The sequence below is a fragment of the Oenanthe melanoleuca genome, chromosome 14 (assembly GCF_029582105.1).
Source record: "Oenanthe melanoleuca isolate GR-GAL-2019-014 chromosome 14, OMel1.0, whole genome shotgun sequence".
NCBI lineage: Eukaryota > Metazoa > Chordata > Aves > Passeriformes > Muscicapidae > Oenanthe > Oenanthe melanoleuca.
In genome coordinates, this window is record NC_079348.1 from 5,843,586 (window position 1) to 5,870,292 (window position 26,707).

The following is a 26,707-nucleotide window of genomic DNA, read 5'->3' on the forward strand; positions in this document are numbered from 1 at the left end:
CACCCTTGCCCTCGCTGTGCCAGGGACTGCAGGCACCCCGGGCCAGCAGCTAAGCGACAAGAAAGGAGAGGTCAGCAACAACAGAGGAGCAGAGTCTTGGTGACCCCAACACCCCCTCTCCTTGCTGAAATCGTGGTAATGCTGAGGGTGGAAAAGCTGAGGACGTCGTGACGAGAAGGGTTGTGCTCCTAAGGGTTGTGCTCCTGTGGCCATTTCCATGGGAAATCAGGCACACACAGGCCTTCCAAGAGTCAAAGCAGACAAAAAGGAAGGAGTCCCTTAATTCAAGGCATGGATTAATCCTGGCACCCTCTGCAACCCTTTCCAAAAGCAGCTCAATCCCTCAGGAGACGCTGCAGGTGGGGTGTCCCCAAGGCACACAAGAAGCACCCCAGGAGCCAGCAGCAGGTTCAGCCTTCCCATTGTGGATGGAAGACAGTGGGGACCAGGCTGGTGGCAGCAGGGTCCAGGAGGTGCAGGGGCAACAAAATAAACCCCATCTTCAGTAGGATATCTGGGACAGCCAAGCCCTGGCTGAGAGTGGCAGGTCCAAGCTGAGATGGAGTGAGATCATCTTTGAAAACCTCTCCCACGCTCTGCCACTTAGCCGGGAAGATATTTTTTCAAATTCCTTCCCCAGATGATGAGATCTGGCAGAGCCTATGTCAAGATTCCCGTGCCCTGCTGTACCTGTTCCCTGGGGCTGAAGAGGAGAGGAAGAAGAAAGGATATTAAATCACATTTAACAAAATAACCCCCATCCCCCAAGCCCCCAGCCCAGAGCTGAGGGTGCTGGCAAGGGACACCTGAAGCAAACCATCCATCCCAAAATAGATACGTCTCAGAGGGCAAAAGGCAAATTGAATGAAAAATAAGTTACTATTTTTGAAGCCTGAATCCAGTTGTTATGGCAACCAAAGCCTCGAGTATCGTGCTGGGGAATGGCTCCAGCCCCAGCAATATCTCCAAACCTGGCAGACAGAGAATCACAGGCAGCCAGGGCTGCTCCAAGGTGGGGTGTGGAGATGTCCACGCTCACACCACCTGTATCCCACTGGGATGTGCCCCTCCCTGCACAGCAGCTCTCCTCATGCACTCTGCCCACGAGCCCAGCTTGTTTTTCTTTCCTCTCCCATCCCTGGTGCACTCCCCACCTCGCAATGATCTGAGTAATTTTGAGGGTGTTAAGGAGAAATTCCAATATTCTGAGGTACCCTGACTACAGACAGGTTTTTTTAATGTCACCAAAACAGGTGGGGGTTGCAGAGTTTTCCTTTAGATGAGGAATGGCTCATGAGCCTAGGGATGTTTTCTTCCTTCATTCTGATCTCTTCTTACTGGTGACAGGATCTGATGGAACAGCTGGAGCTGTCTGGGGAAGTTTTGTTTGGATACTAGGAAAAATTCTTCCCCCAGAGGGTGGTGGGGCACTGCCCAGGCTCCCCATGGAAAGGTCACAGCCCCAGGGAGCTCCGGGAGTGTTTGGACAGTGCTCCCAGGCACAGGGTGGGATTGTTGGGGTGTCTGTGCACAGCCAGGAGTTGGACTGATCCTTGTGTGTGTGCCCCATCTCTGTGGATATTCTGTGACTCTGCAGGATTCCCACAGCTGGGGACACCTCTGTGAAGGGCTCTGGGGGATCCCAGCAGTGAACAGTGTGAGCATCCACACCCTTGCAGTGATGGCAGCGTTGGGCTCTCCTGGCAGCACACACTGTGATCCCATCTCCCCAGGGAGGGACGATTTCCTGGGCATGAAAGGTATAAAAAGAGACAATTGGAGATTAAGATCTGCCATCAGCAGGAAAAGGCTCCCCGGGAAAAAAGAAGTTTTGGATGGGTAGAAAGAGCTACAGGACACGTGGATGTGTTGGGAGGAGGTGTAGAGGAGGCAGAGGTGAATGTGGGGGGCAGTGTGGGGGACAGGACTGGCTCTGGTGGACATGGCAGGGTGGATACAGGGAGCTGGGGCATGCCCATTTGGGTTTAGGCCATTTGGAGGGGTGTCTGTGCCAGCAGCTGGAGGGAGCAGCTTCTGCCTCGCAGGCTGGTGAGGGGGAGGTTCCATCACTCCATGATGCTCCATGAGCATCACGCTGGGGGCAGCTGGCCCCAGAGGCACAAACCCAACACCTGGTGGCCCATATTTGCAAGATTTACCCGTTTCCATACTAATCCCTTGATTTTGATCCTGTTTCCAGAAATCTCTTTTCCGGTTCCGAGTGGTTTGGTTGTTTTTTGTTTTGTTCTGATTTGTTTTGTTTGTTTGTTTGTTTTGTATTTTTGTTTGTTTGTTTGTTTTGTTTTTTCTTTGTTTGTTTGTTTTGTTTTGCTTTTTTGGTTGTGGTTTTGTTTGTTTGTTTGGGGTTTTTGTCGGTTTTTTTCTCCCTTCAATTTGTGTTACCTAGTAGAGCAGGATGCTCAATTCAGCCTGGCTTTGGACATTGCCAGGTCTGAGGGAGCATCTCCAACCTGTTCCAGTGCCTCATCACCATCACAGTAAAGAATTCCTTCTGTGTATCTATTTCCCCTTCCAATGTGAATCCATTACTCCTTGTCCTATTCCTACAAGTCCTGACCAAGAGTCCCTTGAGATTCTGAAGGCTGCTCTGAGGTCTCCACGCAATTTTCTCAAGGCTCAGCCCCAATTTTTTTTCCTTTTCCCAAATCCGGAGCCTCCGCTCGCTCATCTGCTGAGCCTCGGGGACACCCCGTGGCACGAAACGGAACTGCACAGGCACTGGCGGGTGGGAACAGCGCGGGGTGTGACTGTGTGACCGCGTGGCCACCGTGACAGGACCGTGGTGGCCGCGCTCGCCCTGGGGACAGTGGGGACGCGCCCGAGCCGGGGATCACGCCTCCTTCCGAGTCTCCCATCCACCGCCGGCCGCGGCGGACCCTGCTTAGCTTCGCAGCGCGTTCCGCTCGGCGCCGCCGCGCTCGCGCAGGCGCGGTGGCCGTACGGCGGCCGGGAGGGGCCGCAGGGCGCAGGCGCGGGGGCCGCTCCGCCGCCCGCCGCGTAAACAAGGGCCCGGCGGGGATGCGGCGGGGTCGGGGCGGCCGCGGCTGAGGGGCGCAACCTTCCGGAGGTGTTTCCTCGTCCTCCCCCCGCCGGACGGGGGCGGCGAGGGCTGTCCCGCCATGAACTTGGCCGGGCAGAGCGGCGACGCCGGCAGCGGCCATCTGCTCTTCGCCAACTTCAACCAGGACAACACGTAAGGGGGGCGGGCTGAGGGGCGCGGGCCGGGGAGGGGGCAGCGGCCTGGGGGGCGTTGAGCGGGGCTGGGATGGGGGGGCGTGGTGGGGTCTCCCCGGTGCCGCCCCTTCCCACGGCGGGGAGGCCGCTGGAGCTGCCCCTTGCCGGGGCCTGGGGTTGCAGTGGAGCCGGAGCTGGGCCGGGGTCCCCGCAGGGGGCAGGGCCGGAGCAGCTCCTGTGCCCTCCCGTTCCATGTCCCCGCCGAGCCGGGCCGCTCCTCCCGCGGGGACACGCGGCTGTGGGGCTGGGGCAGCGTGCTGCCCTCTCCCTCCCACCGGGGAGCTCCTGCTCCTGCCTGGGAGGCATCGCTCGCTGTTCCTTGGGGAAGGGGACGGAAGGGGGGCTCCTGCCGCTCCGTGCTGATGTTCAGCCCTAGGAGGGCCTGACATGAAGCCCCAAGTCTTCCAGCACATGCAAAGACTTCATCCAAAAGTTCCTCACAGTTGTCTTTTCGTACAGTTACTTTATCATCACCTGCTATGTTGAAGCAGTGAGACTTTGTCTTGAGGATATTTCTATGAGCACATGCTACTTTCGGTTTTGATTTAGAAAAGAGGCCTTTCTCTCATTCTTAAAACTGCACTTCCTTGGGCTCCGGATGGTTCAAGCTGCACGTCTCGCAAATTACTTAATCATTGCAGCATATTTAGATCAATTAGTGCATATTAATTTTTATATGGGGTATTATAAAGCAGTGTTTTTAATTTAGAAACTCCCTATTAGTTTGGATTGGAGCACCGAAGATCATTTAAAGAAGAATTTGACTGCCTTAAATACCTTAGAGATGAAATGGGGGAGTAAGAACTGAAAGAACTTGTACTCGAGAAAGGAGTTTTGTTTTAGGAAGTGAGTAAGAGGAAATGATCTCAGGTTGGCATCACAAAGTGTAGCCCACGTGTGTGGTGGAGGGTTTGTTTTTTTAACAGCTTGTTCTTTTTGCAAGCAACAATATCTTGCCCTCACGAGGGAGATCTGTGCCTGTCCTCAGCACGTCCTGTAGCATATGGGTGTTGTGAAGGTGAGAAGGTTATTCCTGGTGACTGCCAAGCAGAGTTATGTCACAGCAGGAGAAACTCTGCTTGCTTTTGTAGGTTTTGTTGGGGTGAAGAGATGAGCAATTGGAGCTGGATGGGTTTGGGACATGAGACTCTGGCAGTGAGTTGTGGTAAATTATGGTAGGGAGCAGTAGTGCTCTGTGTATTTGTAAGTAAATCATTATCCATATATTGATTCAAGCCAGAGACTTCTGCAACTGCTTTTCACGTTTTTTCAGTGGGTGCCGTATAGAGCTCACTCTGTCTCTGTCCATATAAAACATTACCAAGTTTTGTTCAGCTACCATTCATTTTTTACCTGTTACTGGGGGGAAAAAAGTCATTATAACTATGGGATTTGTCACCTCTTTTTTCTACAGTTTTAAAGGTCATAGTATAAGTTTTTGAAGTTCTACTCTGTTCTCTGCATCTTCAGTTCCATCTTAGCTTTGTGGAGACCTTTATGTACCTAAAGATCCATGAGCTGTGACCAAAAACCCCTCTTAATTTGAACAAAGGTTGCAGATTGACTTGAGAGCAAAACCAAGACAGAAATAAAAAGAAAGCAAGTACAACATAAACTTAACTAGATGGGTTTTGGCTTGTATACCTCAAAATCTTTTTTCAAGGGGATGTAAAGGTAATTTCTTTATAGCTTCAAGTTTATAGGGAGAGAAAAAAGACACCTGGCTAATGATTTCATTCCTCAGTTGGGTGTGCTACTGCACTACTTTTCCCATTTCATTTTTGTATATAACCAAAAAATATTTTTGATAACTGGTTGGTTTTGGTTTTTTGGGCTTTTTTTTGTATTTGGTATTCTAATATCCATTGTGTCAGTAAATTATGTTTTTCAAAAATATGATTTATATATAAATCACCTTGAGATTAACTGATGAGAATTTTGGTGTTGTATCTTTTATGTGAGGCAGACCTGACCCATTAAAAGGGGTCATTGCCCTCTTGCTATTCCAAGTTTTGGGTTACTAGGTCTTTTGTGTCATTTTTGGATACTTGTGAATTTAGGTATCCGATGTAGAAATGACAGAAATATCAAAAGGCTCTTGATCATACTTTTGTCTCAAAGTTCTGAGATTAATTTAAAAGGCCACTTAATTAGAGTAAATAAAGTGGTGGATGATGTAGAATAATCTCTTCTTACCAGCAGTGTCTTAAATAAAACACCCCAAGAAAAGTAGTGAGTATAAAACCAGTCTTGCAGATGCTTTTGTGAGCAGCTTCTCAGTGAAACCCTTGTCTGATGTGGTAAGTGCCCCAAACAACCAAGTTGCATTCAAGTTCCTAAACTGAATAGAATTTAGTGGTTGTGTACATTCTTTAAACAGAAGTTTATTTAATTTTTTTTTTCTGTTTCCCACCCATTTGTTGTTTGAGTAGAGAAACAAGAAGGTAGCTCTCTGGGTTAATAGTATACTATTTTATATATCTAGGAGATCACAGTTTACCAGGTGAGAATAGCTGAAAGGAGCTTATTAGGAATGACTTACACTTTCCCATGCTGGGCCTCAGAAAGCTCACCTGTTTTCAACTTTTACAGGTAACTGGAGCCCTTCTCCAGACAGGCAAGGTAAACAAATGTATATTCTTTCAGGCATTATATGAAAGAAAAGCTTTGTTTATGTCTGCTCAGTCAGTAGAGCTCACATCATGCTTTAAGGTGCTTCAGTAATTAGAAAAATTGCTGACAGACAAAACTGGAAAATAAATGACATGGGCTCATTGTTACTACACTTAAAGCTTTTACCTTCACCCTAACAAGGTGCCAGTTCCACTCAGGCCTAACTGTGTCTTGCTTACCTGCCCAGCAGAGCCAGTTCCTTGTGTTAGGAAAAGATGGGGCTTGTTACTGCTGAAAATAAGTCTCAAGCTAACTTTTCTTTGGTTTTATGAAGATTTGGTAATTAGTTACTCTCTCCCGTAGGAAGATGAGCTTCATGGTGGCTCTCAGTCTTGGGAAATTGGATTGCTGGTAGTTATAAGATTGTTTCATCATAAAAGTTGCTGTTGCTTTTCCCAGTTGTTGCAATCCCTGGCGACTGAAACAGATATCCTCTATCCTGCTTTTAGTCCCTTGGTTTTCCCAGACTTGGCTAATATTCATTCATGGATGCTGTGTGTAGTGGCATTGTCTCTTGGAATAGTATCTGCATTATTGCAAATGTTGTCTTGCCTGTTTATCCCACATTGCCCTAAGCTTTATTTACATGAGAGTTTTGAATTACTGGCTGGGACTGGAACTCTGCCTGAAAACACTTCACCTATAATGCAGCAGAAGCGGTTGGTTTGTGGCTTCTCTTTGATATAATGTTTTCATTAAGTAAAAACACAGAGAAGGGTATTTTCCAAAGATGTTAGTGTGCTTGTTTTGGACCTAGCCCTTTTCCCCAGTGAATCAAGCATTGCACAACTTGGCATGACTGGCATTCCCTGATTGAGAGGCAGAAGCTCCGGCTTGCAGATCAAAGTGGAGCGACAATCGGAATTTGGGTGTCCCAGCAAAACCAGGCAGTGGGAGCTTGTGGGTGGCCTCGGTGCTAGGTAGGTTTTACAGCTGTAAATCTTTAACAGTGGATACTGGGGAAGAAAAACCCTAGTGCAGTTTGTATTGCTTCTGGGAGAGCTGCTAAAACTGAGCACAGATACATTTATGAAAAATTAAACACCTCACAAACTCGTAGAAGTTTTACATCTCTTAAGGGAAATGCTAATGGGTTAGAAGTTTGTGACTTTTTAAGCAAAGCATGACTTCAAGATCCCAAAGCTTGTATATAATAGGTTAAACTTTCAGTATTTAAACTGTTGCACAGGTATTCTCTGGAAGTACTTACAAATGGCGTTCAGATTAAATTTACAAATATGTAAATTTCCCCCCATCCACAAAAAATAGTCCCACCAAATAGCCTGCTTGTGAAATAATGCGGTCGGGCAGACTAGAGAAGTTTTAGTCATCTTTTTTTAAAATAAGTAATTGTGTGACAGCACTGGAAACAAAGTAGTCACTGCAGTTTTGAAAACAGACTCCTGATGAAAGGGGAAGAGGAAGCCTTGTGTTTGGACTTCTAAGGAAGCACTGGTATGTGCCTTACTGGCAAGGATTTCTTCAGACTGCTTTTGTTTATGTGTGGAGTTACACAGAACATGTATCAATCCATATATTTCTTCTTTCCAATTTAATTCTGTCCTTTATTTCCCAAATAAATCAATTCCATTCTACATATGAGCAAATGCGGCTGTCTCTATATGCATCTGGCATGCTTTGTGTCCCAGAAGTTGCATTCTCATTCCCTTATTCCTTGATGTTTGGATCTCTGTAGTAAACTGCTTGTGGTGGGAGGAACAAGAGTTAGGTGCTGAGCATTCATTCCTCTGCCTTTGTTTCTCCTAGGTTCAGGTGTCCTTCACCCGTGATCCTTGAGGACAGGAGAGCTCTCTATTCCAAGGAGACTTTAAAGCTAAACACAGACCAAAAAAAGGAAGGACAGAGCGGTCCCGTAGCTCCTACACTCAGGGAGGATAGCTGAGAGAGACAAGCGTATGTTGTGTTTCTTGCTGTTGTTGCAGAGGGCACAGCAGCTGAGGGGGGCTGCTCAGAGGAGCTGATCCTCTGTGTGTCACCATTTGGATGGGAATTTGGCCCAAGAATAGTGATATTTACTTGGATTATGGACTTTCTGTTGTCCCAGGAAATGTTAAGTGATGAGCAGGCATGGTCTCCTTTTGGTGTAGCAGATTTAAGTGTGTGGGTTTTCTTTGAGTATAAGAATAATGGGAAAATCTCCTGTGGGTTTTCAGAATGTTGCTGACAAAAACACTGAATGTATGAAGTTCTGTGTCTCTTTTCCAAAATAATGACCTTTGATATTAAGACATGTCCATGAGATGATCCAGGAGATATTTTCGAAGGGTAAATAAAGCAAGGTACATTTCCTTAGTAATTCCTTAGCAATTCTTATGTCTTCATTGATATTTCTTTTATTATTATTATTATTCTCTCTTCATCATAAGCCAGAATGTTTTGTCTGTGGAAATTTACATTGGTTTTGAAATGAGATGGAACATTAGTATAATGAGACTATATCATAATGAAAGTAGGCTTAATTAACCAGCTATTTAAAGTAGTAATGACTTTTAGAGTCATGTTTATGCTGCAGCTGCAATTGATTTAATCTTTGAGAGAGCTGCCCTTGTTAAGAACGTTCTGATTAATGTAGAATATTTTTGATTAATAGTTAAGGTCCTCTGTGATATGGAAAGGGAAAAACTGGTTTTCTTTCTTCTATATGTATATTAAAGAAACAAAAGAAAACCCTAGGATTCTAACCCAGCTGAAAAAACTTGTTCCTAAAGAGCCAGAGAGATTGAAGCAGCTGATTTTCCACTTTAGGTGAGTGCACTTAGAGTGAGTGTCAGCATCTCCCAATGAGTGTGTGAAATCTCCCAGCACTGTTTGCTTGATGAGGATAGTTTTAATTATTTATGGTAGTCACTCTTGAAAATACTATCAAGATTTATGTAGTCTTGAATCAGTCTGCAGCATTATCTCTGCAAAAAGTGGATAAACACAGTTCCATAAATCATGGCTATATTGATAATTTTATACTGAGGAGACAACCTTCATGATGAAATAGCTCAGAGTCTACAGTCTAAAGTGTGTAATAGAGGCTACACATAATAGAGCTAAAAACTCACATGTGTATAGCATAATGTTAGGAGAAAAAAAGGGTTGGTTTAGAGAATATTTCTCTTATTTTCCATTTCAGTCCCTCATCAGCTTCTGAAAATCAGTGATTATAAAGCATAACACCTACGCTGTAAAAGGAGCTTCTGATAAACCACAGCAGCTTCTTATTACCCACTGTCTATCTGAGCATCAACTGAATGGTTTATTGATCATATTTCTTCTCCATATGCTTGCACATTTTTTCAGAGGTGAGGTAATTTGGCTAGGTCCTTGTTTTGTGGATTTGGCCATTTAGATGGCTGTGGGGTGTCTTAAGGGCTTAAGTGTAATATCAGTGCAGGGGAAGATGAGAGATTTAAATCACTGTGATTATGCTGGTATAATTCAGCCTAGTGGGTTCTTATTACATATAAAAAGCCTTTTTCCAGTAGTTTCATAAGAAGTAATTTAAGAATATGCTGAAAAAAATCAAACCAATAAAGCAACCCCTCCAAAAGCAAGACTGCTGTTCCAGAAGCAAAAGGGATTATTTTGCAGTTACACTTGTGCACTGAAATGGGTTTAATTATCTTGACTTGAACTGCTCTGTGTAAACAAATAATTTGTGGCTTCATCACCTCGATCCTGAAACAGATAACAAAAAGCAGTTGTCATGGAAGGCAAGGTCCATTCTGTGCTTCTGCATTTTGGGTTCAGTCTAATGATTTTTATCATGTACACATTTGCAGCTCATTTGGATGAGGTATAGTCATAGGACAAGAAAAATGGGCTTCCTTACTGCTTTCAGTGATCCTGTCAGTAAAACAGTGATTCAGCAGTATTCTGTTTTTAAAGCTGTAAGTGCAATTCAGGAATCAGTTCTGCCTAGTAATACAAATAGCTGCTGTGTGGGGTTCTCTCTGAGGAAATTATCCTGTGTCTCTTTGTGGATCATTTATATTGCAAGGAGTCTTGTGACTCTTGTTTATTTTTAACTCTGTGGAGTGCTTGTTTATCTTTGCAAAGTGACAGTTTTAATGTCATTCTTTGTTAAACTTTCTTTTGAGGAAAGCAGTAGATGATATAAGAAAAGCTGATTCATTGTTTTGTTTTACCAGATTAGAGTTTCAGGGTTTTTTTTCACATAATGTGAGTCTTTGTTTAGTTGTATAAAAGTAGTTGGGCAAAACCACTGAAGTGTCTTTGGTGGTTAATCAGATGGAGACTGCTGAACATACTGATTTTGTCTGAAGGAAAATTAAATTCAGCATTTCTAGTGTGACTTAGAGGAGCAGCAACAAAATTTTGTTTTATGATTGGTCCTCTATCTTTAAGCCTAATATGCTTTTTTAATATCTTGGTTATTGAATCTGTGGAATTGAATCTCTTGCTTGCATGGTTCATATTTTAATTTGAAGGTTTAAACCTTCTCAAACATAATTTCCTACCCAGATTGTGCCAGCTGTATTTTCTTCTAGAAGAGAAGGTCATACCATCCTACAGAAGTTGATTTTGTAGCTTAATTTCAGAGGGTGAACTATATGAGGAGCAATTTTTAATCTTCTGGGTGTGCTAAAATTTAAAAAAGACTCACTTTTGAAGCCATTAGTGGAAAATATAGAAGAACATGAAATCTATGAATCTTCATTGCATTCCAAATGCAGCATTAATTGTTCGTGCATCTGAACTGTAGAGAATCATCTTGCTGAGTTCAGAAAGGCATTTTTGGCAGGCTGACTGGCAGTGTTGGCTTGGAGCCCTGTGTTGAATGACTTGCCACAACTTAGGGTATTGAAATGTTTTTTATTGGAATTTTCCTCCATGTCTCTTGGCAGTAAGAAATATATGAACTATAAGCACACTAATGCACTCCTGTGAGATTGTATGGACTGTTAATTTTCTTTATCTGTGGCTTAAAATCATCCTCCAGATGGGGAGGGGAAACAAGAATGAGCCATTGTCTGCTGCCTTGATGTGTAAAGACCTGCAAGACAGGCTAAAGGTTTTTCTAGCTTAAAATTTAAGACCTGCCTTTGACTCTGGCTGGAAAAGCAATTAAATGGTCTGTGAGCTAAGTGTGAAAATTGAGTAATGGAGGAAAGAAGGGTTTTAGTCAGTTTTTAATGTTCTGCTATTGTTCAATCTGTTTAACATCAGTGACTGGCACTTTTGAGAGGGTGCCTCTGATCAAAGATTCAATATGGGCATCTGTAAGACTGAGACCTAGCAATGGAGGTGCTAGAACATCATCACATAAAGCCAGAGAAAATTAGAGTTGGCAGTCTTTAATTACTTTTTTTTTAATATGAAAACTCTTTTGGGATGCTCAGGGACAGTTACACTGTAAAGAACAAAAATCCCCAGACGGCCCAGTTTAAAAGGTCTTGGAGGTCACCTCTAATGATGAGGCAATGATGTAATTGGTTTGCATTACATTATCCAAGTCATCATCTTCCCTCCACACTAAAGCTTTTAGCCTGTGTGAGGAAATCACCAGTGAGAATTGGGCACTAGGTTTACTTTAGGCTGTGAACTCTCATTTCATAAATGTGAAGCAGAATTCCACACCCACATTCTGTAATTCTGAAGCTGTTTGGTCTAATCAGAATTGAGGAAGCTGTCTGTGACTGTTATGGCTTTTTTGGACAAACATTTTATCACTTTTCTTACTGAGCTAACCCAGCTGGAGGTTTAGAACTGGGTAATAATCTGTCCAAGGGTAATTACAGCTGATGGAGTTCATGTTCCTGACTGGCTTGTTTCTTTTGCAGATCCCTTGCAGTTGGCAGTAAATCAGGCTACAAATTCTTCTCTCTCTCTTCTGTGGACAAATTAGAGCAGATCTATGAATGCAGTGAGTATCTTTTCTTAAATTTTTTTAATCCCTTCAGTTGATTTAATGTGGGAAGAATAAGAAATGTTTCACTTTTTCACAAGTTGTTTGAAATTGGCATTGAAGGAACCTTAAGTGTAAATATCACATAAATACAAAACAGTAATTGCAGGCAGGGTAAAATTATGAATTGATGCTCTGTATTTAAATTTAGCTGGTATGGTGTGAAATTTGGTAGTAGCTGTGAGAACTCTGCTTTTCTAATTTTATGTCCAGCCAGGTTTTAGCCAGGTTACATAGCAGCTGGACATAAAAATAATAACTTACTCATGTGAGAGAGTGTCTTTTGGGTCTTTATTCTGGCTGTTGGGGCACGAAGGCACTAATATACCTTTATCAAATAAGAAAACAAAGCCTCCATTACATTTTTTTATCCTAATATTTTCTGTTAGAAAATTATTCTTTAATGTGATAGCTGCAGGCTTGCTCATCCAAAAGGGTGAATAACTCAGATTCCCAGAACTTATCAATACTGATCACAGTTGAGTAGGATCTGAGATGAAATGGAGGGAGGCCTGGGGGAGGAGTGGTATCCCCTTTTCTGCCAGAAGTTCATAACTTCCCTTTTTTGAGATGCTAAACTATGAGTGCTATGCATGAGTATCCTTGCTTTCTTGTAAACTCCATGTGAGCAGCTGGTACCAATTGCTGTGATGTCAGCATTTATAGTGGGATCCCATGACAGAGTTGTCCTCAGACTCCATTCCCAAAGTGACCTGACCCTGTGGCATGTTAAGTTTGGAAATGGGGTGTGATTCAGATCACCCATTACCTGGGATGACAGCCTGCTTTTGTACACAGTCAATGGAGAGAAGTAATTGTGAGGTTCAAATTAGGCACCTGTGGTCTGGTTAAATTGTGCTGGAGCTACATCTTCCTATGTGAGTCATGGTCTGGTTGTACTGGTTAATAAGTGGCTTGGATTCCATTTTCTGCCCTGGAGTTTATGTTCCTGACCTCTGCAGTATGTCAGGCACTTACAGTGTCTGGCCTGGTGTCACCCCAGGAGACTCTGTGAAGATGATTCCCTGTTACACGAGACACTGAGAAATATCCTGCACTGGGCAGGACTGCATCTTCTGGGCAGTCCTTGAGAGAACAAGTACAGATTGGGTAAAGTGCCTTGTATAACATCTTGCAATAGCCTAATAAAAGCAGCTGGAAGTGGAATTTTCACCTGCTGATTCCAGTCTTGGCTTCAGACTGTTCTGGGATGCTTGTATTGACTTAAACTCTTTGATATTTTAAGTTTTCTGAGTGTTAAGTCCATGAAAGCTGAGGTAATATTTAGTAGAATGTTTCAGTTTGGAAAGAACCTTGAAAATCATTCAGTTCCTTTATTCCAGGTTGCTCCAAGCCCTGTCCAGCCTGGACTTGGACACTTCCAGGGATGGGGCAGCCACAGCTGGACCCTCTGCCAGGGCCTTCCCACCCTAATGGGGAGGAATTTCTTCCATATACCAAACCTGAATTTTCCCTCTATGAGTTTGAACCCATAACTCTTTGTCCTCTCACTACAAAATAATCCGTTGGTTTGGCCTGTGGAAGACAGAAAGTCTTGGCTCAAAGCAGATCAAAATATTGAGAGGCCTTCATTTTCTTTGTATGAGTCAAATAATTTCCAGTCTTGGACTTGCAAACCATGCCTGTTAAAACTTGATAGGAGGGTGGAGGGCTTCCTGTGCATTGGGTACCTCCTTTCCTCAAGGAAAGGTGTCTTGAAACAGGGTGCCTCCCACTTCCCAGTTTGGTTGAAGTGGGTCTGAAGACTTCTTGTGATGAGTGAGCACTGTTAAGAACCCCTCCTTCTCTTCTGGAAGGTTGATCTGCCAGCTCTTGTGTAGGTGGTTAAACTAAGCTGCAGAATATGCCTCAGCTGTCTTGTGTTTGAGAGAAATACAAAAAAAGATGGGAGATTTGGCTGCTCCCATCACTGACTTCTCCTGTGACTGCAAATCTCCTGACTCCCTGTGCAGTTGATCCCACTGTAAAAACAAGCATCAGATTGGAGGGTGCTTAAAGGCTTAATGAATGCTTCTAACATGCTTCATGTTCTTGGATTAAAAATGGAATAAAGGCACAGCTGATCATAATCTAGCTGGCTCTAACCAGCTCTTGTCTGTGATGCTACATGCTTGTGTTTATGAAACTAATCTTGTTATGTGTTTGCTTGTTCTCCCCTCACTGCTGATACTTAATTTGTTTTGCAGTTCTTTTTGTTCTTACTCTGTTTTGAATCTGAGTTTCTGGCAATGCTCAATTGTGTAGTATAAAGGAGATAATACTAATAGAAAGAAAAAAAACCTGAGTAACAGCATTGCTATAGGGCTTTAGTGCTGCTAAACATATGATTAATTCAGGTCAGCTGAACATAGGATGGGCAGTATAGCCTGGTACCCTCTTGAATAGTTGCTCTTGGGAAGCATAAATTACTTGGCAGCTGTGGAGAGATTTTATCTCTTCTTCCTGTTAAAGGAAGACAAAGGAGCAGAGGTGCATCCTGTATTTTTAAAGTGAATTTAATTAAATGCCCATCACAAAGCCTTTCTTTAAAGGTAACTGTCTGTATTATAGTCTTTTTATGGTGAGACTGAAGGATTATCAATACCTTTGAGGCATTTTGTTTATTGAAATTTTTTTTCTTCTGTCTGGTGCCTTAGTTGTTGATAGTGCTCTTCCCTGTGTGCCTTCCCTGCTGCCCACCCTTCCCATCAGTGCAGCATAGGACAGCACTTTTTCCATATGAATCTCTGCTGCTGTTGCTCTTCTGAGCAAATATATACCAGTTCTCCTGCCTGGGAGGGTGACAAATCCCAGAAGTTGTGTCTGAACATTTGTCCCTGGATGGAAAAGAAGCTGTGCTCGCCCTGGAGCTGGGAGCAGTCAGACTGTAGGATTTGGGTTTGGGTCTTCTGACTCTTGTAAAAGGATGTCATCATTTTGAAGGACTCCAGGCTAAGATGGAAAGCTGATAACCCATCCTGTAAAATATTTGAGAGTCTTTTATGTAGCTACTCTGATTCAAGGAACACAAAACCTCTGCATTTCAAAGTCTCTGCATGCATTTATTGAAGCAGATTTTTGTATTTCTTTTTCATGTGTTTTGTGTAGTATCAGAAGAATGGAGAACAATTCCTTGAAAACAAAGTAATTACTAAAATGCATTATCTCTGTTGCATGAGAAAATTGAATTTTCAAAGCCTCTGTGAGCTGTTGTGTCTTCTCTGGAAAAGTACCATATTAAATACAAGATGTAGATAAAAGTCAATTATGTAGCATGGAGTACTGAAAATGCAGGGTATAAACCTGCTCCTCTTTCATAAGTACGCTGTTTCTCTCAAAAAAATGTAGGACATTAAATATTTTGTGTTCATTTTCTTGAAATAACTGCCCAGAAAAAGCACTTTGAAAGCAGACATGTCCCACACTGATGACAGTGTCATATACTGAGAATGTTGAACAGAACTTTTTTCATGGAATTTCTGTCACTGCTGATGAGAACAGTGCAAATTAATTACTAAATGTTTCTCTTGGCCAAAACAGAAGCCGGCAGAAACAAGCTCGTTTTTTGGTGGTTGCTTTTTTCTTTTTACTGGCAGATTTATGGTTTGGAATGTGTTAAGCATTGAGCTAATCCAGAAGCCAACTCCTGAAAAATTTGTTTTGATGGATCAAGGCCAAAAGCTCGAGTCACTTGTCTTGATTGGGTTCTGTAATGAAAGGTGTAGCCACTGGCTGTGAAAGAGCTGCAGAGCATGGTAAAACTCTCTCCAGCTTCTCACTGCCCTGACAACTGTGTCCACTGTGTTCCTGGGGTTTTGGAGAGGAGCTTTATGGGATGGAGAGGGAGGCACAGATGCCAGGATAACTGGTGGTGGGACCGGCCTCCTGCCAGCATGGTCCAATGCTGTGCTATGATCAAATGCTCTGAAATTGCTTTTTTGCCAGAAATCCTGGGCTGTCCTCCCTCATGCTGTCTCCTCATATAGGGATTTGTGTTCCTCCTTTGCTTCCAGTGCTCCCATAGTAAAACTTGGCAAAACTGATGTTTTATGGCTCTACATGAATGCTGGGCATCAGTGATTCTTGCACAAATTGCTCTTAGGGCCTATCAGATAAAAGATGGTATGTGTGGAAATGCTAATTGGTGGCTGCAGCAGTCTTGTGGCAAATGAGTTTCACCAGCTTCTCTGAGTACTGTAACCTTTCTTTCTTCATGGACAGATAAATGGAAATGCCAAGGGTTTGGGTCATCAGAAACCCTTTCAAGTGTAATGCAGCTTTAAAAACAAAACCCAAACATAAGCACAAAAGAAGTCCAAAAAACGTTTGCTTTCCTAGATTTCTGCAGAAATAAAAGAATGTTGTAAAATTCTGGAATTTGACAGTTTTCTGGGGTTTATAGCTTTGGGATTTTTTTTCTCTTGGATTTTGGGCATGGGGAGTATACACTGTTCTGAAATACAAACTTGTGTGACACCTTGGGGAAGCAGGAGGGAATCTTTGGAAATCAGCACTCACTGTTGTAGATTTTCTGCTTTAAAAGCCTGTCCCATGTCCCACCTTGACTCTGAGCTGTCGTCACAGAATGTTTGTGGTGGTAAACTGTGTTTTTACATAGGCTGAATCTATAATTCTATTATTTTCTTAGACAGTATTTCCTGTTGATTTGCATAATTCTTCTTCCCTGAAATCTCCCTCTGTATTTTTCCCTGGTTCCTGTGATTCCTCAGCTGACACAGAAGATGTGTGCATTGTGGAGAGGCTCTTCTCCAGTAGTCTGGTGGCCATAGTTAGCCTTAAAGCTCCACGCAAGCTGAAAGTTTGTCACTTCAAGAAGGGGACAGAGATTTGCAACTACAGTTACTCCAACACCATCTTGGCTGTCAAACTCAACAGACAGGTGAGTAGTGGTTTTACCTGTGTGGAAATGTGGGAAAGGGGTTGTGGATCTTATTCTGGCACTTCTCTGCTGATTGATGTCTCTTCCCTTAGTGAATTGCTATTTGAAATTTAGTAGTAGTTTTCCAAGTGTGGCTTGTGTATGGCATCTCAGTACTTGCATTTGGTTAAGTATTTTTGGTTTTGTGTTTGTGTATTTACTTGGGGAAATACCCTGAGTAAGATGGGCATGCTTTGGGTAGGAGATTGGACTAGAGGTCCTCCTAGTGTGAATCATCCTTTCATCCTGAATGTGAAAGTATATAAGATTGACATTTTCTCTTCAGGCCAAAATTTAAAGTTATCTATTAAATTGTTATGGTTGGAAGCAGTGTTTGCTGAATTCTTCTCAAAAAATAAAACCTAAAAAATATCATGCAACTGGTGAATTTTTTAAGTACCTGGAAGCATAGTTTGCTGTATGACTAAATCATTACTAGGCTCTTCAGCAAATACAGACTTTTCTGTCTTTAGCCAGTTCATTCAAACTAGAGGGAATGTAATCTGGAGGAGAAAATCTTAATGTCTGTCTTTTCCCCCAAAATATGAGTGTGGGAGAAGGGGTTTCCTGTTTAAAGTCATGAGAGAAAGAGTGGGCAATTTGATTTCTGGCACAGGGAGTTGGTATAAAATGAGTAATACCTAATTAGTCACCCACATGTAGTCTACAAAGTAAATGAGGTGATGAAGGACTTAGCAAGAGTTTTTTAAAAAAGGCCATTCACAAGTGATTATGGATGAGTTATAGGCTTTATGAATGGTTAAAAAGAATTGCCTATTTTCTTTGTTTAGCAAAAGCAGAAAGTAATTTCCATTATTTCCACATGTAAATTGGCACAGAATAAGAATTAAGAAATAAGAATAAGGAGGTTTCTGGCCTGCTGACTTAAACTAGTAATGGGAATGTGTTCAGTTTGCACTGGTGAGGTTGAGAGAAGTGGGGTTCAAGTGACCATGTGCAGTGTTTGTGTCAAGAGCTGGATCTTGTGTATCTTCTGTCAGACCCTTACTTCTCCCAGACAGGTGAGTACAGCCTCTTCTCTGTTGGAAGGTACCTGCTGCATTTTGGGATAGAATTCATATGGATATATCAATCCTAAAAAATTCTATCTGCATGTCACCATTTTGTGCTCTTTCCCTTTTCTAGAGGCTGATAGTATGTCTGGAAGAGTCTCTGTATATACACAACATACGAGACATGAAGGTATTACATACAATCAGGGAGACACCTCCCAATCCTGCAGGTAAATGTGATGGTAGAATCAGCAGAACTCTGAAAAGTGCTTTCTGTGTCAGTGTATGAGGTTCCCTGCAGGGAACTGTGGTGTTGCTAATTCTGCTTTTAAATACAGTAACAAATACGAATGTTGTCTGAAAGCCTACATGTTTGATCCAGCTGAGAACAAGCAGCAGACTATGCCCTAAACTGCATCTTCCCAGTATTTTGGTCTCCTAGAGTGGATGTGTTGAAATGTTTGAAAAAAACAGGAGAGATAAAAACTGGATTTTGACAGCACTTGGTATAGTTAAAGACTTTGTCAGGTTAATGCTTTAGGGATCGTGGCAGACATGGGAAGTTTTGCTGTTTAATCAGTTGTTGTAACTCTACTGGTATTCTTCCTTTTCTGTTTTATATTAAACAAACTTACACTAAATAGTTGGATATATTGCAGGTTGACTCTGAGATTACTCATTTTGTGTCTATTTCTGTTGATAAGTTGCATTATTTTTAATACTGAACAGAATCAGAAAGTTTTACTGCATAAGTCTTGGACTTTGCCTGTTCCTAATTCTGTTTCTGCATCCCTCCTAGGGTTGTGTGCTTTGTCAATAAACAATGATAATTGCTACCTGGCCTATCCAGGAAGTGCAACTATTGGAGAAGTACAAGTCTTTGACACCATCAATCTGGTAAGAATCTTTGAATGCTGTTTCCTCCTCTAAAGGTGCAGATTTTGAAAATTACTGAACTTGCTCAGAGAGGAGTTACTGGACACTTAGGATTCTGTGCAACTATTTGCTGCATCCTTTGCTTCACAGAATGTCAGCAAAGAAATTACAAGTGCTTATACTAGATTTGATTGAGTAAAATTGGGCAAATGGATGGAACCAAGTAATTTCTATTTGAATTGTCTTACTGCTCCTATTGCTCTCTATGTATAAGCTTCAGTGATAATTTTATGTACTTAGTTACTGAAAAGAATGTTGAAGCTGTTGTCCAGAAAGTAAAATCCATATTTGCCTTGAATGTGCTTAAATATGCAGTCACATGTAGCTTTTAACCTGTGCTGTTCTAAGGTTCTATTTTATTGATCCACTGCAGAGAGCTGCCAATATGATCCCAGCTCATGATAGTCCCTTGGCTGCTTTGGCATTTGATGCAAGTGGTACTAAACTTGCCACAGCCTCAGAAAAGGTAAGGGTGCTTTTGATTGCTTTGCCAACAGTGATAAAAATCAAATTTGTCATTAACTATTTTAAGTGTGCATAGTTCCATGTGCAAATGCCAGAAAAGAAGGCTTACAGTTAAAATGGGAAATCTAAGTTAAGATCTGTTAATGATATTTGACACAATTTCCATGCTGTGAAATGTTGGATAATAAGGTTATTTAAATAAAACATTTTAATCTGGCTGTAATTAGGGCCGTCCTTTGAGTGTTTCTCCCTTTAGTGCAGGATACTTATTAGAAATTAGTTGTCTTGTTTTGATGCTGTCTTCCTAATGAAAACAAGTCAGTTAAAATCCAAATAGAGAGAAGTGCCTCGCTAGTCTTTGGCATGTGATGACAAATTGTTCATGTAATGTGTGTAAATTAGAGAGACTGAAGCCTCTGCTCCTTGAGTAATAAACTTAGACTATAAAGGTGTAACTGATTGCATCTGATAAAGGCACAAAGACATCCAAGTGACTGCACTCGTGGTACTTGTCAAGTGTGCTCATTTTCATGACCAAATATGATAAGAAGGGCTGGTTTTGATGCACAGCTTGTTCTCTGCATTAGTAGCTCCCACCTCTTGTTTCTGTACTCTTCAAACACATCCTACAAACAAGCTCCATAAATACTTCATGTAGTATCTGGGCTGCATCACAGTAATGAGTTAACAGCAAAGTGGTTTGCTTCTACTTGTACTCTGCTCACTAAAGCTAGTACACAATGAATGAACTTGAAATGAAAAATGATCTATTCCTCTTTTTCTTTGCAGGGCACAGTAATAAGAGTGTTTTCCATTCCAGAGGGACAGAAACTCTTTGAATTCCGAAGGGGAGTGAAGAGGTAAATTTCAGCTGGGTTAATTACTTGATGCTCATTCCTTATGATTGATTTCCAGTATGTTCAGCAATTGAGCTGGCATCCTGGGTTTTTTTGCCTGTTTTCATCTTCATTCATCCCTGCATGTATGGTTATAACAGTTTCAGCTTGAATGTTTTCCAATTTCATTCCTTTGGACTTGACTATTTTACAAATGAATCCTGTCAGAATTGTGCTCCCACTTGCCTTTTAAAAATATATTGGTGGGGGAACTTGTTTAAAGTGGGTCACCTTTTGGCAGATATATTGTATTCTTCTGGCAATTGGAGGCAGTACATCTAATATTCTTGCTCTCTTCTAAATCCCTCTAATGCTGTGGCCACTGATAGCCATTGGGAAATGGTGTTGTGGTTTGTGATGGCAGTAACTCTGTGGTTCCACTGTGCTTTATGCAGGGGAAGACTGAGTTCAGATTGTTACTAATTGATCCCATATCGTAAACATCAGAGCTGAACATCATTAATCTTATGCTTGAATAGCTTCAAAAAATTATAATAGAATTCAGAATGCTTATTATTGAAGGTTTTGGGATTTTTTTCTTACTTGCAAAGTAGCGGTAACTTTAGAAATCTTCTTAACTGAGCCAAAGAGTTTGATTTCCTTGTTTTTCTTCTCTTTTTTCTCAGGTGTGTGAGCATCTGTTCATTGGCTTTCAGCATGGATGGCATGTTTCTGTCTGCATCCAGTAACACGGAGACGGTGCATATCTTCAAACTTGAGACTGTGAAAGAAAAGTAGGTTTCAAAGGTGCCTTAGATTTTTCAAGGGAAAGGCTTAAAAGTTAACTGTACTCAACAGAATGAGTTCTCAAAAGTGTGGACAGACTTCTTTTGAACTGTTAGTGTTAAGTAAAGGGCATAAGAAGTCACTTAGGAATCAGCAATGGCAGCTGAGCTGTGTACTGTTCTCCCACTGAGTAGAAAAGATGTCTTCCTGCCAAAGAGGACTTGGCCATCCTTCACAGAGGAATGTGGAGCAGTTTTAACATTTTCAGTTACATTTGTTTCACCTCCTCTGACATCCATATGGGAAGAGCTATCTCAGCAATGCCTTCCAGCTGCACATAGGGGGCTTTAAAAGGCACCAAGTTGTAAAATGTTCCTATTTATGATTTGAGAGGACAGTCTTAATTCCATTTCAGTGGAAGTTATTGGAAACAATGATTTGCTTAGTGATAAACAGATTAATAAAATCCTGAAGCGTGGTGCTTTCCAGAAGATTCTGCTCTTGTATAATGAATGTTATAAAATGCAGTCTTATTTGCAAAAGTATCAGTTTACAATCAAACATGGTTAAATAACAAGCTGAGGGTATTGGAGGACACATTTTGTCCTATAGCATAAATGAAGTGTGTTAGAATTCTCAAGGGTGTTAGTTCTTTCTGAAGAGAAACAGCTGCTTAATATCTTTTAAAATAAAATGTTTTCAAGCGTTGACACACTTTTCTCTTTTGACTTGTAGACCTCAGGAAGAGCCTACAACCTGGACAGGTTACTTTGGAAAAGTGCTGATGGCCTCAACGAGCTACCTGCCCTCTCAAGTAACAGAGATGTTCAACCAGGGCAGAGCCTTTGCTACAGTCCGTCTGCCCTTCTGTGGGCACAAAAACATCTGTGCACTTGCCACGTGAGTACAGAAATGGGGCCTGCACTCCCCACCCTGCTGGGTTGTTTGGGCTCTGGAGAGGCTGCCACTGTAAAACAGCTTCACCTGCAGCAGAGCAATGGGTCACCTGTCATCATTCCAGTGTAAGAGCAATGTGGCAAAGCTAACACCTCACAGTCCTGTGAGAGGAGGAGGAAAGGACATAATATTTGGATAGGAATAGCCCATTTCTAAGTGTTGTTTAAAGATGTCTTCTAAAGATGTCTTTTAATTTTGAAACAAGAATATTGAGATCAGACCCCTGGGCTTTTATGGCATTTGTTTGCATTAGTGCTATGGGGAGTGATGGTGTATGTTGTTAGTGAATTGCAAAATTAGGCAATCCAGCCTAACCATTAAAGAAGTCTTTGAAAGCAAGTTCATATAATTCTTGTCTCTAAAACAGCATAGCATTCATTAAAGTTAATTTTGAGGACTAAATCTAATCTTTTATGCTGTCTTCCTCAAAGGCAAGTCCCATTTGGCACAGCTACCAAAGTAATAAGCTGAGCAGTAGTAAACTTACTTTGTGGGGGTTTTATAGTTTTTATGCTAAATTGACTTCATGTCTATACTTTCACTCCTCTGATCTCAAAGCACCCTTTAAGCAGTAATTAAGCTTTGTAACATTTCTCAAATAAATAAATCCTTCCCGTTAGAATATTTGTCTCTGGAGTTGCACAAAGCTTGATAACAGGATGGTAACTTCTGAATCTGTTTTTTTAGTGAGTTATGTGTAATTGCTTGATTGCTGTGGCATCCTGTTAGCCCCAAAATGTGGTTATGCTGTAAATTTTTTACACACAGTTCTTTCCGGGGTGCTCTAACTATTAACAGCATTCCCTGTCCAGGAGCAAAAGTGTGGAAAATAATGCCTTAAAGTCATAGAATCATTTAGGTTGGAAAAACCCTCTGAGATGGAGTCTAACCATTAAACTGTGGGAAGGGAGGAGAGCATGCTTTCTTATGTTAGTTAATAATCTTTTGTTTAATAATCTGTTATTTAATAACTTCTGCTCTAAACCTTTCTAGAATCCAGAAGATCCCCCGTTTGCTGGTGGGAGCTGCTGATGGGTATCTCTACATGTACAACTTAGACCCCCAGGAAGGAGGCGAGTGCACACTAATGAAGCAGCACAAGTAAGTCCACATTAGCTGAGAACTGTTGTTTTATTTCCTCTCAAAATCCAGTTTCTTCTCCAACTTAGTTCTCTTCTGGAAAAGTCTAACTTAAAACAGCTCATTTCATGAAACTAATCTTTTTCCAGACCTCTGACATGAATGAGTAACTTCAGAATCCCCCTGAGCCTCCATCCCAGGTATCCACTACACCAAGCACTGCTTTACCAGCAGAAACTTAACCCTGTCCCACTGCAGGGAGGGATCAATCACTGTTCTCTCTCTGCTCCTGTTTCCTCTTGGCACTTTGAGTTGAGTTACTTAAACAAGAATTTGAAACGTGTGGCATCATCCTCCTCATCAATAAATGAAGTGGTTACAAACATGAGAAAGATCCTACTCTGACTTCACAGAGGGGAAACTGGCCTGTGAAATTATCCCTGTTCTCTCTCTGCTGGTGTCCTTATTAAACTTTCTTGCATGTAGGCCAGGCAGCTGGTGTTCTGTAATAGTACTGTAGAACACTTACAGAAATAGGACAGTGCACAGTTTTTCAATAAGGGTTGGCAGGAAAAGCTGGAGTAGTACAGTCAAATTACTTGATCAATCATAGAATTAAAGATAATAACTCATGATGATAATTCAGGTTTGCAGCCTTGGTCAGCCTACAATTATGGTCAAAAATCATACATTTATCTGAACATTTGAAGGCATGAGATGGTTAGAGATGAAGTGAAGTCTCAGAAGCTTTTACCAGGTTGTTAATCTTTGAAATACTTTCTCTAGAGGCCTTTCTAGTATCTGTGTATACAGCAACCACTTCTGTTGTGACAGAACTCAAGATAACCTACAATATTGCTGATTGGAATGGGGTTTTTTGATCATGCAGTCTTGTTTTGAGACTTCTTTTCCTACTATGAGCTGCTCGAATTTAGATCCTGATGCTGTGTCAGAGGCAAACATGATGCTGATGAATCTTCAGAGAAATACCAGATGTTGTCAGGTGCTTTCTAGCCTGGCCTCTGGAACAGAGGGACCAAATTCCTCCTGTTGCATTTCTATATACATTATTCTTGCACATCAGATGAAATATTTTCCTGTAGCTGAAAGCTCCAGCTGTCTTGTGCCCAGGCAGATCACCTCTGCAGCTAACCCCTCTCTTGCTGGCAGGCTCGATGGCAGCATGGAGCCCGCCAACGAAATCCTGGAGTCTGCGTCCCACGACCGGCCGTTGGTAGCGCAGACGTACAGCGCTGCTGTGACTAAAGGTACATATGTGCCTTCCTCACCCACCAGGCATGGTAAGGAGAAGGCTGGGAATGGGGCAGGGAGCACCTCTGCCTGTTGCTTCCTTCTAGATGGCTGCGTGAGCTGGTCCACGTCCGCACCGAGCTTTGCGTAACCGCGCGTGCGAGGTGGAGCCTTGGTGAGCAGTAGAGAAGAGCACTTGTGGTGTGCTGTAGCTTCCCGTAGATGGATCACTTGTCTTGCTGCTTTCTGGGTAGAATTTTGCCTTGAGTTGTGGTTGATTGCTGTAGTGGTAGTTTCAGTACTTGCCACGTGGTTCTTGAAGCAGTTCAAAGCATCTGAATTACAGCTCTGCTCCCTTTTTAAAAAATATTTTTTACAAAAAGTTGATAAGTGCTGCTATTGTTCCTTTATGGGCGCAGCGACCTTTTAGCCTGATTCACTGCTCTGTTAAATCAAAAGGATGAGAGCTTGGTTTATGCTGCAGCTCTCCAAGTCGGTGGAGCTTTTGCCATGTCTGGTGGCTCGCTGCAAAGGGAGGGCAGTGAGCACATAGCAGAGTCTGTACTGCACTGCATCACAGAAAACACCAGCCTGCCCAAGGCTCCAGTATGCATTGCACACACGCAGGAGTTTAATTTTCATCATGAGCTGCTCTTGGCTTGGAGAAACAGTCATGGAACAGAGTTATGATAAAAACAAACATAGGGTGGCAGTGAAACTATTTCAAGTAATGCCTGGTACTTCAGCTCTGCTCATTGACTCTGGATCCAAGCCTTACTTTGTTGCTGTTGATTCCCCAACTCCTTGTTCCTTTCTCTCCAGCCTATACAGATGACCTGGGTGCTGTGGGTGGAGCTTGCCTGGAAGATGAAACCAACTCACTTAGATTGGATGAAGACAGTGAGCATCCTCCCATGATCCTTCGGACAGACTAAACTTGGACCTGTGAACTCACTCCTGAAGCAGAGAACACTGGCTTGATGTTTCTTGAGGAATCTCGTGTTATGCTGCTATGAACTTTGACATGAGTTGGGAGAGAGGATGACAGACTCTTACAGTTTTAAGTCGTAGCTGTAGTTCTAATTCTATACAATTGGAAAAATATATGGTTTTCAATTCAGTGGCTTTTAATCTTGCTTATCTATTTTAGCTGTGTTTATTTTTTTTTTTTTGTTGCCAAAACCTGCTGTTTGTGCAGCCCTCAGAGCCTACTTAGCTTTGCATGCATTCATGTGCCAAGCAAGCATGGGAGGGGGAGAGAGAGAGAAGCCACTTTATAACAAACTCAAGTTTGTATTTTTTTTATATATGTATATAATATTTAGCCTATATAAGGAAGGAGTAGAGAAGTGGTTCTGGAAGCTGAGACTAGTTCTGCACTGACAAAGGTCCAAATGGTTTCCTGTGCATGGGCTTGCAGGCATACCTAGTGACTGACATGCAACCTTTCAAATGCAATGGCCTGTTTTTTTGGGTTCTCCCTTCCCTTTCCTGGACCATTTTGTTAATTAAAATTCCTTCTGAATGTTGTGTATTTGTGGGACTGTTCTGTTTGTTGGGATGGAAAACTGGAAGTGTTTCCCTGCGTAAGGATATAGAATATAGAAAGTGCCTTTACAGGGAAGGAAAGGAATTGCTGCAGGAAGAAGAGGTAGAATGAGGGAAGGATTGTTGGAGAATCTTGTTTGTACACCTTTGGTACTTGGGTGTCTGTAGCCTGTGGTGGCTGATAAGCTTGTGGGTTTTTGAGAAAAGACTTGGAATGCACTTTCTTTCTTTCCTGTAGTTTGTCCTATTTTCTTGGCAGAGTAGCAATAATCTTTTTTTATACCTTTTTTAAATTATCCAAAGCAAAGATTCTGTCAGGCTGGAGGGAAGTCCCTGTAGAGTTTGGCAGCCCCACTCTGTAAACAGCCTTAAGGTTTCCTGCTAGAAGGCTCTCAATTCCTGCTTCTTCTCAGTCTGGGGCTGAGTGTACTGCTCCAATAGTGAAACTTCTTGGTGGTTTTTTTTTTTTTCCCTCACTTACTGATGTAAATATAAGTGATTTTGAAAATTTAATTTACTTTTGGGTTCTCCACTGCTGCATAGCAATGCTTTTCTTTTGTTTTTGTTTTTTTTCCATTCCCCCTCTCATCAGAGTACCTCTTATGATACACTCAAGGACTGGTAGTTTCTTTGGCAGTTTTGGAATAAATTCTTAACTGCCCTGACACTGTCTAGGGCTTTCCAAGGCTGAGCAGTGCTGCAGACTATTTTTAGGGTTGTAATGTGCCTTCTCTTTAGTCTTGGATAACAGTTATTGAGCAAGTGATTAGTGAAGTACTTGGTGAGTGTTACTTCCCTTTGCCAAAACAAGCCTGCTTTGCCTTCTGTGTAACAATGTGGTTGTTTCCTTTCCCTCTACTGACTGCTTGCAAAGAAGTAAATATAAAAAGAGGCAAGGAAATTGCAGATCTTGAGAGGAGGACAGAGGCTGAGTGCTCCAGCTGTGTGTGAACTCCCTACCACACTAGGCAGTGATGCTCTTTGAGGATTCAGGACCATGAACAAGTCTTCCCTGGAGCAGTAGCAGGCA

General features: G+C 42.2%; 1 protein-coding gene across 4 annotated transcripts; it reads left to right on the forward strand.

The window, feature by feature from the left end:
• Positions 1-2,971: 2,971 nt before the first annotated feature.
• On the forward strand, positions 2,972-25,659 carry WIPI2 (WD repeat domain, phosphoinositide interacting 2). 4 transcript variants are annotated; one of them, XM_056503012.1, is made up of 13 exons: positions 2,974-3,214; positions 7,696-7,842; positions 11,742-11,824; positions 16,597-16,766; positions 17,952-18,048; positions 18,618-18,715; positions 19,128-19,220; positions 20,009-20,079; positions 20,742-20,849; positions 21,577-21,741; positions 22,792-22,899; positions 24,049-24,179; positions 24,952-25,659. In XM_056503012.1, the coding sequence occupies exons 5-13, from the start codon at positions 18,003-18,005 to the stop codon at positions 25,062-25,064; spliced, it is 933 nt and encodes a 310-aa protein (XP_056358987.1). In that variant the 5' UTR covers positions 2,974-3,214; positions 7,696-7,842; positions 11,742-11,824; positions 16,597-16,766; positions 17,952-18,002; the 3' UTR covers positions 25,065-25,659. The 4 variants fall into 4 exon arrangements, with proteins under 4 accessions (XP_056358984.1, XP_056358987.1, XP_056358985.1 ...); XM_056503009.1 differs by lacking the exon at positions 7,696-7,842 and having other exon boundaries at positions 2,972-3,214; XM_056503010.1 differs by lacking the exon at positions 7,696-7,842 and having other exon boundaries at positions 24,049-24,146.
• Positions 25,660-26,707: the final 1,048 nt, after the last annotated feature.

Excerpts from the sequence above, each read along its gene's own strand:
- WIPI2 (XM_056503009.1), top strand. The coding sequence starts at position 3,141 with ATGAACTTGGCCGGGCAGAGCGGCGACGCCGGCAGCGGCCATCTGCTC. Across the intron at positions 11,825-16,596 it reads AGAGCAGATCTATGAATGCA|CTGACACAGAAGATGTGTGC; the intron begins GTGAGTATCTTT and ends GTGATTCCTCAG. Across the intron at positions 20,080-20,741 it reads TTCCGAAGGGGAGTGAAGAG|GTGTGTGAGCATCTGTTCAT; the intron begins GTAAATTTCAGC and ends CTTTTTTCTCAG.